This window comes from Syngnathus typhle, linkage group LG11, assembly GCF_033458585.1.
Source record: "Syngnathus typhle isolate RoL2023-S1 ecotype Sweden linkage group LG11, RoL_Styp_1.0, whole genome shotgun sequence".
NCBI classification, from domain to species: Eukaryota; Metazoa; Chordata; class Actinopteri; order Syngnathiformes; family Syngnathidae; genus Syngnathus; species Syngnathus typhle.
The window spans coordinates 2869262-2881961 of record NC_083748.1 but is presented as its reverse complement, the minus strand read 5'-3'; the positions used below and the strand labels follow the sequence as shown (position 1 = coordinate 2881961).

Here is a 12700-nt window from a genome sequence, read left to right as displayed (position 1 = left end):
CCCAGGCTCAAAAATCATATCTGAAACCCAAAATCTTTAATTTTGGTAATAAACAATAATCGTGGAAAAAATTGTTTTGTAAAGAATTAACCGTTTACCGTTTTTTTCCGTGTATAGTGCGCCCCCATGTATAGTACGCACCCCTAAAAATGGCATGCTGATGCTGGAAAAAAGCTTGTACCCATGTATAATACGCACCCAATTTTTATGAATTTTTAAAAAAAAAAAAATTTTTTTTTTTTTTTTTTTTTTTTTTAAGTCCCAATGATCGTCACACACGCAGGGAGGCAATGGGTCCCATTTTTATAGTCTTTGGTATGGTCTTAACTAGGCTGGATGTAATTTTTTTTGTTGGCGTTGATTTCTCCGACTGCCCCTAAACGCACCACCGCGCTCCGTGCGCATGGAGCGTGTTTGAAGTGAACAGCAGAGAAGAAAGGAACAAGGCAAAGTGTTGTGAAATAAAATATTACCTGTAATACGGATTTAGGTAGAGAACTGAACTCTCGCTCTTTATATAGCTGACGTGTCTTGCTCATCCGTTCTGCGCATCTGTAATGGCGGCCTCCGTATGATATCCGGTTTGCGTGTGTGCGAGAGTGAGAGAGAGCGAGAGAGAGAGCGTGCGAGAGAACGCTCAACCGTAGCGCGCCGCCGACCGCCCAACTGCACCGGGCTGGTCGATTATTGTGACAGAGCCGTCGCTGAAATTTAGAAGATATTTTTAAAGTCCTGATGTACTTTCTAAAATTTAAGTGGACCTCAGTGCGCACTGCGCAGGGAGCTTAATTTGGTGCGGTCGCGCAACCGCAGCGCGCCGGGCGCTCACTGTCGCATTGCTTAAAGAGCGCCTTTGTGTTTTAGGATGAACAGCAGAGACCAAAGGAACAAGGCAAAGTGTTGTGAAATAAAATATTACCTGTAATACGCATTTTGTTATTTGCTGATTGAAAATGCTAATTAAACTGTGAATTGAAACTAATAGGAAGAAAACAACTCTCGCTCTTTATATAGCTGACGTGTCTTGCGCATCCGTTCTGTGCATTTTATTTCACAACACTTTGCCTTTCTTCTCTGCTGTTCACTTCAAACACGCTCCATGCGACCGCAATGCTCTCGTATCAGACGCTTGCTCGATCACCTGCTCATTTGCTGTCCCGTGCGCGCACGAAGCGCGGTGGTGCGTTTACGGGCAGTCGGAGAAATCAACGCCAACAAATAAAATTACATCCAGCCTAGTTAAGACCATACCAAAGACTATAAAAATGGGACCCATTGCCTCCCTGCGTGTGTGACGATCATTGGGACTTAAAAAAAAAAAAAAAAATTTTTTTTTTTTTTTTTTTGTACCCATGTATAATGCGCACCCCAGATTTTAGGACAATAAATTAGTTAAATTTTGCGCACTATACACGGAAAAGAACGGTAAGTGTATTTTCTACTGTGGTGAATAGAGCTGATAAGCCACACATTATTAATTGTATGCTGATTTTTGCTTGGTGGTCTATTTTTTAAATACTTGATTGATGAGTTCTGCATTTGGTTTAATCATACAGTAATAATAAAATGCATTTCAATTATTATGAAGAAATTAAAAACACGAAAAATAATACTAGACTGCACACGTGTTGTTACTTTAACATCTTCACAGTTGAAGTCATGTATTTTTAATATTTTCATTTTATTACATGATCGTACAATACAATGTCTTGGGGAAACGGTGGAGATTGGAAATGAGCTTTTACGACTCCAATCTCCGTTAACGACATGTCGTAAAAAGCAACTAGGCGAGGTACGGCATCGCAGTGAGAATACTAGATTTATTGATGTCGGAGTTTTTTTGAATGATTTTCTGTCACATCGTACGCATACTAGTAAGTTCACAACACTGACTATCATCAGTTAAACTTCACGTATTCCATTTGACGGATTTGTGGCGTGAAATACGACTGAATAGTGTCGCAAATCCAGCATGAGCATGAGGCGTTCTCCTGTGTGTGCGAATAAAGCAAATGCAGTGAGTGCTTTTATGTTGCAGCGGTTTGCCAACTGATTCTGCTTCCAAAATTAAGCGATGCTGGTCACCGTTTTCTGCGCGCCGAGAGATCGCCCAGAAAGCACATTCGCCCTCGATGTGTCTCCAGAGCTGGAGCTGAGAGACTTTGTGGCACTTTGTGAACTGGAATCGGGAATCCCGGCGGGGGAAATTCAGGTAAGGACACCCGGCGGCGGTGGGCTGTTGAGCTAACCTAGCTCGTGGCTAGTTAGCCCAGTCGTCTTTGCTAGCATGAATCATACTTTTGCTTGCGTTTTAGGACCCAAGCGCCGGGCAAATTCGCCAAACGCAGGCCGTTCGTCATTAAGCGTCAGTAAGAACACGTAGTCAGTTGATGTCATTCGCATATGTATAAAAACTTCGTTTCAATGAATTTTCATGTCAGACTAGCGACTAGGTCTGTTTGCGAAGGCTAACGGCTAAACAAACAACACAATCTTGTTACGGTGTAATAAGCAGTGGTGGGCCACCCGTGTGTCCTAAGTATAATGTTAGTCAGGTTACATTTAACAGGTAATCCATGTAATTATTTGAGTAAATATATGAGTGGGGAGAAATGCCGTACTCAAATGGTTTGTAAACTCTGATGTAAATATTGCATTTAGAACAAAGCATCATCGTCAAATATACAAAACTGTTAATGTCTTCATGGCACTCTTAATCGATTAATGGACAACTACTTGATTTGTAAATTAATTCATAACTATATTGGTTAAAACAAAATAATAATGATAATAATGAATATTTACCCCTTTTAGCTGCATGACCAGGTAGTCAACATAGCTGTCTGCGTATGGTGCAGTGCAGTTCCACACAGTGAGGAACTGGGCAGCCACAATTATATATGTTTCATGCAGCTTATTTGCAGCTGTTGTGACTGGATGTGTTTTAAAGTCAAAGTCTGCTTTATTGTCAACATCTTCACATGCCGAGACACACAAAGACATTGAAATTACGTTTTCCCTATCCCACGGTGACAAGACATATTACACGATAGACACAAGTAAACAACGCAATATAAAAAACAAGAAGGCACAAACAATAAATAAGAGTAACAATAAATAATAAATAAATAAATAAATAAAAGCCAGTGTGCATACAGACAGTAAAAGTACAGGACGCTACGCAGAACGGGGAAGCAAGTTCAGGATCCTGACTGCCTGGAGTATGAAGCTGTTTGAGAGTCTGGTGGTGCGCGAGCGCAGGCTTCTGTACCTCTTCCCAGAGGGCAGAAGCTCGAACAAAGAGTGAGCGGGGTGACTCACATCACTCACAATCATGGTCGCCTTGCGGGTGAGATGGGAGGTGTAAATGTCCTTCAAGGAGGGGAGCGAAGCACCAATAATCTTACCAGCCGTGTTCACTATGCGCTGCAGGGCCTTCAAGTTGTAGTCAGTGCAGCCGCCACCCCAAACAGCAATACAGCTGGAGAGGACGCTCTCAATGGTGCCGCGGTAAAATGTAGTCATAGGCTGAATAGGCTGAATTCAGTCACATTTTGTTTTTAAGATCTCCTATGTAGAGCAGCCCCTAAAAGACCCCACTCGTGCCTTGGGGACCTACGGGGTGAAGGATGGAGACGTCGTGGTCCTCAGGCAAGCCGACAGAAGGCCGCCACCCACTCAGCCAGCCTTCCCAGGTGAGAACGTCATGGAATTCCTGACTAAAAAGGTGGAGACCACAAAAGAGAATCAACGCAAAAATGAATGGGGCTCATCATAAAATTGGAGACAGACCCTGTTTTTTTTCTATCTGTGTAATATTTTTTGGTAATTCAGCCTTGATTGTTGTCATATCCCGCTAACCTACCAACCTTTTTCTAACCTACTCCTGTAGGTCTGCCCCATATCGACTTTCGCTCCATCACAGTCCCAGGCGCCTCGACTTCAACCGCTCCCCGTAGTACCGTCAGGCCGCCGCAACAACAGGCCGCACCACCGGCGCTGCAGCAGCAACAGCAGCAGCAGATGCCCCCTCAGCAACAACCAGAGCTCAGCACGCAGCCCTCCACCATCAACCCACCGGCCGTTCGCGGTTCCTCTTCTCAGGGGCTTGACGACCCCGCCTTACTCCAGCAGATGCTCCTGTCCAATCCGCACGAGCTGTCTCTCCTAAAAGAGCGAAATCCACCGCTCGCCGAGGCCTTGCTGAGCGGAGATCTCGGTAAATAAAAGAGCTATGCTGACGTACTGAGCTGAGGAGTGATGGAACACTGTGACTTACTAAGAAGAAAAGAAACAGAATTACTCATGTCTTTTTTTATTCTTTCTTAACATGGTTAATTTTCTCTTACCGTGCCAAATATTGTATCTTTTGCGTTCTACTGTGTATGACATCAGCCAATGTTGGTTGTAAACGTCTGGTTCTGGTTTCAGAGCGCTTTACCAAAGTTCTGCTGGAGCAACAGCAGGATCGAGCCAAGCGCGAGCAAGAGCGAATCAGACTGCTGACTGCAGATCCTTTCGATTTGGAAGCGCAAGCAAAGATCGAGGAAGATATCAGGTTTTGCTTGAGTTTTTTTCTACGCATTGTTAATTTTGAGAGTACGAGCCAGCGTCGACGACATGCAAAATGTTTTTATTCTTTCTTAACGTTTAAATCTGCGCATGTTTCAGGCAGCACAACGTAGAAGAAAATATGACAATTGCAATGGAGGAGGCCCCAGAAAGCTTCGGGCAGGTTGTTATGCTCTACATTAATTGCAAAGTCAACGGGCACCCTGTCAAAGCTTTTGTCGACTCAGGTAATTGTTGGGGGATCGGACTCTAAAGGAGACATATTATGCTTTTTTTTCCCCACAATTTAAAAACACTTCCCAGGTGTCTTAACATGTCAGTGGCATGGTTTTGTCACAAGAGTGTCTGTTAAGAAAATTTAAAGTGTACAGCCCGAACACACGGTTGTAAGGCTAACGAGTTATCATTTTCTGATTGAAATTGTGATCTTTGGCTGCTTGTGAACACTAAGCGCTAAGCTAACTTGCTCTGCACAATGTCTATGACAGCAATTTTGCATTTAAATAACACATTCGGAAATTTGTTTTTACATTTACTGTCACACATCATTGCATGTTTATACAACATGTATGAGGTTTGTTCTTGTTTTGCTCGCAGGCGCTCAAATGACCATCATGAGCCAAGCCTGTGCAGACCGCTGCAACATCATGCGATTAGTCGATCGCCGCTGGGCGGGCATCGCCAAGGGTGTGGGCACGCAGAAGATCATTGGCAGGGTTCATTTGGGTAGGTGTTTTCCTATGGGGTGTACCATTGGAAAAAAACAAAGGTGTAGTACTGCATTGCGTACTGACGTGATCTTTCTTTTGTGTCCATGCAGCTCAGGTCCAGATCGAAGGGGACTTTCTTCCTTGCTCTTTCTCCATCTTGGAGGACCAGCCGATGGACATGCTGCTCGGTCTCGACATGCTTAAGAGACATCAGGTATGAACTGCCTGTCTTCCCCACTGTCAATTTTTAAGATGCAAAACAATCCTGAAGGATAATCAATTTGACTTTTTTGACTTGTAGTGTTCGATCGATCTGAAGAAAAGCGTCCTGGTCATCGGCACAACGGGCACCGAGACTCGTTTCTTGTCCGAGGCCGAGCTGCCCGAATGCGCCCGGCTAGCCTACGGGCCCGAGGGACGCGAGGCAGCCCGCCCCGAAGAGATGGCGGACAGGGAACTTGCGGAGGCACTTCAACGGTCCATACACGAAAGTGGTATGTATGGTCTTTGCTATCATTGGCTTGTTTTGTTTTTTAGGTTTCTTTCACTCTTTCTTTTAGAATGACAATTGCATGAGCCACGCACATTTTGTTCATGCTGTCACATAATCATGCCATACCTTCGCCTTGATAAATGTGGCCTCGGTTTACAACAACAGATGTAGATCTGCTGAGCACCGGAGTTTGACGGCTCATCCTTATGATGATTACTATTTTAAAATATTAAGAATCATGTTTACACATTTTTTAACAAAGCATTTGTTTTCATTTACTGATATTCACAGTAAATGTAAATGAGTGCCATGCATTTCTTTACATTGCTTCCATTTACTTTCATTTACGTTATCATAATGAATAGATGGGTAGATAGCTGGATAGGTCTTTGGGTTAGGTAGGTGGACTTAAGTTGTTCATCTTCAGGAGAAATGAATAAGCGGGGTGCTAATTAGTCACGTGTGCATGTTGTGTACATGCGTAAACTAATGAGTAAAATAGCTGGAGTACACGGTATGTTCATTATCAACAGCAGTTTTGTCGGTAGTTTTACAGTATAGTAAGAGTAAGAGCAATGATGTGTCCAAAAAGACACACGTGAAAAAGGTGTGATTTGGTTGCTGCATGTTTTGTGTGCCACTGCTAACTTTCTCCGTCCCTCTGCATGATGTGTGCGGTGTGCGCCTTAACCCATGAGCAGAACAGCACTGATGCAAATGGAGACAGCTGGAGAGGGGCCATACAATCAGGTACTGCAAAGAAAAATCACAAGCCAGTCATTGCCAGCGCTTTATTATTATTTCTGACCACCTTGATTATGGTTTGGTTTTTGCCACATGATCTGCTACTCTTTTTGTGGGCGTATTTTTGCATGTAGGTTGTCTTTGAGGATGGCAAAAGAGAAGCTTGAGAAAGTAACAAATTCGCCACACAACACCCCATAAAGACAAACTGTTGTATTGCTCTCTTTCGCTCTCCAACCCATATGTACATACAGTAAGTCCCCACAACTCATGGCAAGAGATTGTGTGCGAATAATTCTGTTTAAAAAAAAACAAAATCCAAAAATGTTTTTCATGTTGAATTTATGGGGTGTTTTATATAGCATTTTGAAGGAAAAAATGAATCCATTGGGATAAGGCTATAAGATCTAAATGTGGAATAAGTGAAGTGCTGTGACTTCACAGATTCCAATGAGACTTCATCTTCTCACGATATCCGATTGTGCTATCTGTTCCCTGTACCTAAAAGACACTGCAGACGGACAGACTACCTCACCGCAGCCGCCGCCATTGTCCCTACCCACAGCCGCAGACCAAATGTCCTCAAGCGCCCATCCCCACAAAGCTGACTCTGATTGCTCAGAGTCCACCCTGGAGCTGACCTCAGGATCGGACCAACTTGGCCTCCAGGAACCTCATCTGCCTATAGAGCAGGATCAGCTCCAGCCGCCCCCTCTGGAAGATTGTACTGTCTCTGTAGAAGAAGCCCCGGGACCCTGTCAGTCAGCTGAAGCCCTCCATTGTCCAGAAGGTAATGAGAACGGGACTACGGAAGCATCCCAAACAGAGAACAGCCCAGCCCTCCCCTATCCAGAACTAGCACCCAGTCAGCCCATGGAGCATGAGGCAGCCGAGTCTGGAACGACACATCCTTGCCAGTCGGGCTCTGTCCAAATGGACTCCTCGTGCCGGGATCAGCCCGAGAGCTCTGACAGCATCCCGTCCCTGGCCGCTGCTCTCTTGGAGCTCCATGAACTGCTGCTCTCCAACAACTGCAGTACCTCCCATCCCTCAACGCATCCCCAGGAGGAGGAGCCAACCCGAGTCAGAGCAGAACCAAGCGATGCCAAAGCCAAACCATCTACTGCTTGCGATGTGTCCTCTGAGAGTGCAGGGGCAGACTCTTCGGACGGGCCTCTGGAGCCTCCATCTGAAGTCAGAGACCCCAACGTCTATCATCCCGAGTTAGTGGCTCCTCTACAACCACCAACTGTAGCCAGAGACTCCAGCATTTATCATCCCGAGTCACCAAGTTCCCCAGATTGTGACGGGAACTTCAGGGAACCCCTGGAGGGGCACCAGGGGAGCGGGGATGCACATGGACGAGTAAGCACGCCGGACAGTCTTGTCTCCGGCACCACCTACACCCCACCTCCCATAACCTTTACAGAACAATATCCAGCCGAACACATCCAGAGAATCCAGGCTGCAGGTTTCTCTGCCCGCGATGCTGCAGAGGCTCTTGAGCAGGCGCATGGGGTCGTGGAGCTGGCTTTGCTGGCCCTCCTGGCCCGCAGCATCACCGTGCCCACCTAAGACTCCGAGCCACCCCACCACCACCAACGTCTCATCTCCTTTCTATGCTTTTGGGTTTTGATCCAGATGTCTCGTGCCCCTCTATGCAGGCAATGTGTCTTAACAGGGATATGCTGTCGCACAGTACTGATCATCCTTTTTCTTGACATTAGCGGATATGCGTGGTGCATATTTGCACGCCGACGTCTCGGGCGTACATCCATCTGAATGATTTTTGGGTGTTTTCTAATATACATTGATTTTTCTTTCTTTGTGATCCCATATCGATACATGTCATTGTTGAAGCAAAATACATATATGATTTGACCTTTCTTATCTGTAAGCGTAGTGCACATCTAAATTATTCAAATTGTCAAAGACCAGACATGATGAGGAGGGGTTGACTAATATGTGATTTTGAGCCATCTGATAATCAGACTCTGATCACAAGTATAGAAAATGCTCCAGTTATCAGTTAGTCTTGAACTTTTTTTGAGATGGGTGAGAAGTTATCAATCTACATAATCTTTGTGACAAATAATCAGCTTGATTTTGATTGAAAAAAATGGGGAGAGTGCTCAAATTCAGCCAGTGTATTTACACTGCTTCATGTCATTTCTACCATATTTTGTTTTTTTGTCAATAATAACATCATTTATTGTTCGACCGTGGGATGTTTAACTTGCGTCTTGCCATTTTCGGATGTTACCCATGGAAAAGTAAATTCTCTCTAAAAGTTGCCACGATACAGTATATTAAACACGTTTACAAATCTGTACCAAAAATAAGAGCGAGAAAATGTGTTAGACACAAAAATCCAATTGTTGCGCATTTCTTGGTGTCGTTATTGTTCAATGTACTATGTTTATCAGTTTTTTGGCATGTCAAATCAAGATGGGTGTTCATTTCATTCTTTTCTGAATATAGATTGAAATTGACCTGTCATCTTGTATCACATGGCTTTATCCAGTCATCTGCCATACAATGTTTTCTGATGATTTATTTACATTAGTCTTGTATGAGATTGCAAATTAAAACGGGGATTAGAATTTGTATACTATGCGTGCGTTCGGGCGTGCAATTGAAATCGTAATTGTCTTTTTTCTTTTTTCTTTACAATGTTGAGTTTAGAAGGCAGGAAAATACCAACTGTAGATCTTTTGGATGATGTGATTTTATTTTTCAGAGTTTGAAAAAAAAAAAAAAAAGGCATCATCCCACCTGTTGTGCTGTTTTTGATTGACATGCCGATGGCAATAAATTAGAGGGATCCGGGCGTCGGTCGTTTGGAGAAAAAATGGCTAACTTTGACAGCAGCAGCAGCATCAGCAGTATCAGACGTATAGGTGGAGACGTCTTCGCCCAACTGCTCGCGTACTTTGAAGAGCTTAGTAAGGAAGGAAGGAATCTCCTCAAGTTTCAGCTTCCCACTGTAACAACGGAGCAGCCTCGTACATTGGACTTGAACATGGAGGAGTCAGCAAGTGACCCGGTGGACCTGAGCCAGAATCTCAAGTAAGAGCTTAAGTCATGTTTTAATTAGTTTGTACAGAAAACCTGATTTGAATAGATGTATGTTGCCTTGACTTTTCCACCCCACTGTCACATTTTCGTGCACATTGAGCTCTGCTGTCGCAAAAACACCACTAATTAGTGCTGCACTGTAAACAGTACAGTTTTTCAGAATTAATTTAATAAAATGCAAAGATAAAAAGGTTTTATAAAAATGCTACATAAAACCTGCTGCACTGAACATGCATGCTGTATGTGATGATTGAATTCAGAACCATTTACATAATTGCTTTTTTGTGCATATGCGGTTTTTTTTTCTCCCTCTCTTGGTGTTTTTTCTAGTTCTATATTAGACATCTCATCAGCCATCAAGTCGGTTGCTGCAAATGGAATGTGGAATTTTGGGAAAATGCAGACCATGCCCAAGTTGTTTTGGGCTCCTGGACATGAGGAAAACAAGACACCTTTGATTCCTCCAATAGCGCAGGCTACCACAGAAGAGGAGTAAGGTTTTATGAAAGCCTGTAGTAGACTTATTTGGTATGGAATCTAAACCAATTGTCTTTCTAGGCCTGAAGAGGAGGACAAGGATAACGAAGAGGGAGAGCCCATTGTGACCTTTCAGTCAAAGTACATTCACAAATGTGAGTGGTAATTGAGCAATATTTATTTGTAAAAAAAAAAAAAAAAATCTAAATGACTTATTTTCATTTTTGTCATTTAATGTGCAGGCCCCCTCTACCAGGACTACTGTGTACAGTCAGTCAGAGATGACCTCCAGAAACTCAACACTAAGACCTTCCTGTCTGAACTGATCTCCCCCGAATATCTGCGGGGTCTTCAATCTCGCCTCAGTCCCAAAGAGTCGCCTTGGCAGAGCTCCTCTGGGTCAAGCTCGCCCTCTCCTCCTGATTGCCACGTTATCCGCGTGGTACCTTGCACCCTGTGGCAAGACTTGGACGAGGTGAAGGCGGCCGGTCTGCTCAGCACTATGACTGTCCAACAGATTCGACTTCAGGAGGTGCGATCTAGTTCTCAGATATACTCAAGTTAGGTGGGATCAAATGGGATGTATAGGGGTGTTGGTTCGTTGTCTTAGTGGTCAGCACGTATGCCACGCAGTTGTGCTGGTCTGAGTTCCTATCTCTGCTTCGGCCTTCTTAGTTGGATTGATGACTCTAAATTTTCCATAGGTGTCAATGGTTGTTTATTTAATGTGATAAATGAATACAAAATCAATTTAAAAAAAAAAAAGAGTATATTTTAAAATAAAATAAAAAATTGCAAAATACATTACAGGAATCTTGAATGTCAATATTTTCGAATATTACCAATGTCATTTTAAAAGAATAAATGTTTGTTTTTCTTTACATAGTCCATGTTTGAATTGATCAGCTCTGAGGCGTCTTACTTAAGGAGCCTGAGCGTCACAGTGGATCACTTCTTCTCATCCAAAGCGCTCAAGCGAACCTTATCCCAAATGGAGCACCACACTTTGTTCTCCAACGTCCGTCACGTGAAGGTCACCAGTGAGAAGTAAGAATGATGCTTCTTGACTCTTCACCTTGTCTGTCTTCGCTGGTGCTTGTCCTTATTAAAGTGAGCCGGCACATATCTATCCAAGAGAACTTTATACTTCTTCTAGGTTTCTAATGGACCTGGAGATGCGCCTGGGCGAGTGCGTGATGATATCCCAGCTTGGGGACATTGTACTTGACCATTGCCCCGCTTTCCGCGCCCGCTATGTGCCCTACATAACCAACATGATGTACCAGGAGGCGCTCATCAACCAGCTGCTGTGCGTCTACCTTACGCCATATTTTCTTGTCGTTGCCATCTGAATGCCATCACCGCCTTTCTTCCATCTCAAGGCAGCAGAACCGTGACTTTGAGTCATGCCTCAAGCAGCTCGAGAGCGAGCCGGTGTGCCAGAGACAGACTCTTAAATCCTTCCTCGTCCTTCCCTTCCAGAGAATCACTCGCATTAAGCTCATTCTGGAGGTAATTTTATATTGAAATATTGCCACTTTTATGGGTGTGCACTGAAGGTCGATTTAATTCAATAGACAGTAATAAATCTGTGTGTCCGATTTTGTCCCCCTAGAATATCTTGAAACTGACTGAAGCGGATTCAGATGGCGTGTCATTATTTCACAAAGCAAAAGAGGCCATACATGAGGTACCGTTGCTTTAATTCCACGCGATATGAAAATAAATTCCAAGCAAATGTCATCCTTTATGTTTTTGTTCGGGCCAGATCGTGGTTGAGTGCAACGAGGGGATTAAAAAAATGAAAGTCATCGAGCAACTCATCTCCCTGGAGGTGTTGCTGGATTTTGGCAATCTAAAGGTAGATCTTGATTTTTCTTTCGCATTTTTGGACTGGGAAAAAAAAGTTGAAGACCCTGAAGTTGTTATTTTAGGCACTCCCTCTGGTCGTAAGTGGCCGTTTTTTGGTGCACAATGGCCCCTTGAGCCTCCTGACAGTGGAGAGCAGCCCGCAATCCAGAATGCTTCTCATTGACATCCACCTTCACCTCTTCAACGACTTGTTGATCCTCTCCACAAAAAAGTACTTGTCAATAAGCCAAATGTAGCTGTTGAAGTACTTGACACCACGACAACAAAAGGATAAATCTCAGTTTTCATGTCAGGGAGCAGCGCTTCCTGGTAGAGGACCATGCCGAGTTCCCCACGTATGTGCACGTTGCACCCCTGAAGACGGAAGAACTTGGTCTACCGCCGGAATCCTTCCTGTTACATCTCTCTCGGAGTTGCACCGGAAACCCAACCGCCATGATACTAGTTGCACACAGCAGGTATGAAAGGGAGAGGATGGAGTAAGAATTCATGAAGAAGAATTTATAAATAGTTCAAGAGATTACTATTGTCATGTCTGCGTACATTTAAGTTTGCTTTTGGCCACAGGACAGACCAGGAGCAGTGGCTGAGGGTGCTGAAGGCTGATTTAGTTTAAATCAAAGATTTAGAAGCACATTTTCTGGAGTTGTTCACGTATCCAGTGTGCACTTTGACAAATGACACACTTAAAAAAACAGCAACTTCAAGACCTTCATCGTAATCACGACTGAATTCACTTTAAAAATGAAATCAC

General features: G+C 43.8%; 2 protein-coding genes across 5 annotated transcripts; both read left to right on the top strand.

Annotated features, from left to right (window-relative positions):
* Positions 1 to 1766: 1766 nt before the first annotated feature.
* ddi2 (DNA-damage inducible protein 2) lies at positions 1767 to 9133 on the top strand. Of its 4 annotated transcripts, XR_009716108.1 has the most exons (12): positions 1767 to 1874; positions 2039 to 2212; positions 3566 to 3695; positions 3893 to 4219; positions 4432 to 4558; positions 4672 to 4799; positions 5170 to 5298; positions 5393 to 5496; positions 5584 to 5776; positions 6477 to 6525; positions 6654 to 6772; positions 7028 to 7169. XR_009716108.1 is itself a non-coding variant. In XM_061290254.1 (11 exons), exons 2-10 carry the CDS (start codon positions 2075 to 2077, stop codon positions 6485 to 6487), a joined length of 1287 nt encoding a protein of 428 aa, XP_061146238.1. In that variant the 5' UTR covers positions 1767 to 1874; positions 2039 to 2074; the 3' UTR covers positions 6488 to 6525; positions 7028 to 7167. The 4 variants fall into 4 exon arrangements, 3 of the variants coding, with proteins under 3 accessions (XP_061146238.1, XP_061146236.1, XP_061146237.1); XM_061290254.1 differs by lacking the exon at positions 6654 to 6772 and having other exon boundaries at positions 7028 to 7167; XM_061290252.1 differs by lacking the exons at positions 6477 to 6525; positions 6654 to 6772 and having other exon boundaries at positions 7028 to 9133.
* A 220-nt stretch (positions 9134 to 9353) lies between these two features.
* si:ch73-15b2.5 (rho guanine nucleotide exchange factor 19) lies at positions 9354 to 12652 on the top strand. The gene is made up of 12 exons (XM_061290258.1): positions 9354 to 9588; positions 9928 to 10089; positions 10156 to 10229; positions 10317 to 10606; positions 10961 to 11121; positions 11231 to 11383; positions 11457 to 11586; positions 11690 to 11764; positions 11843 to 11935; positions 12009 to 12157; positions 12240 to 12404; positions 12514 to 12652. The coding sequence occupies exons 1-12, from the start codon at positions 9371 to 9373 to the stop codon at positions 12560 to 12562; spliced, it is 1719 nt and encodes a 572-aa protein (XP_061146242.1). The 5' UTR covers positions 9354 to 9370; the 3' UTR covers positions 12563 to 12652.
* The last annotated feature ends 48 nt before the right edge of the window (positions 12653 to 12700 follow it).

Coding starts and splice junctions, on each gene's coding strand:
- ddi2 (XM_061290252.1), top strand. CDS start 2,075: ATGCTGGTCACCGTTTTCTGCGCGCCGAGAGATCGCCCAGAAAGCACA. Junction 2,213..3,565: donor TCCCGGCGGGGGAAATTCAG/GTAAGGACACCC, acceptor TTTGTTTTTAAG/ATCTCCTATGTAGAGCAGCC. Junction 5,777..7,027: donor ACGGTCCATACACGAAAGTG/GTATGTATGGTC, acceptor TGTACCTAAAAG/ACACTGCAGACGGACAGACT.
- si:ch73-15b2.5 (XM_061290258.1), top strand. CDS start 9,371: ATGGCTAACTTTGACAGCAGCAGCAGCATCAGCAGTATCAGACGTATA. Junction 10,230..10,316: donor GTCAAAGTACATTCACAAAT/GTGAGTGGTAAT, acceptor TTTAATGTGCAG/GCCCCCTCTACCAGGACTAC. Junction 11,936..12,008: donor TGGATTTTGGCAATCTAAAG/GTAGATCTTGAT, acceptor TTGTTATTTTAG/GCACTCCCTCTGGTCGTAAG.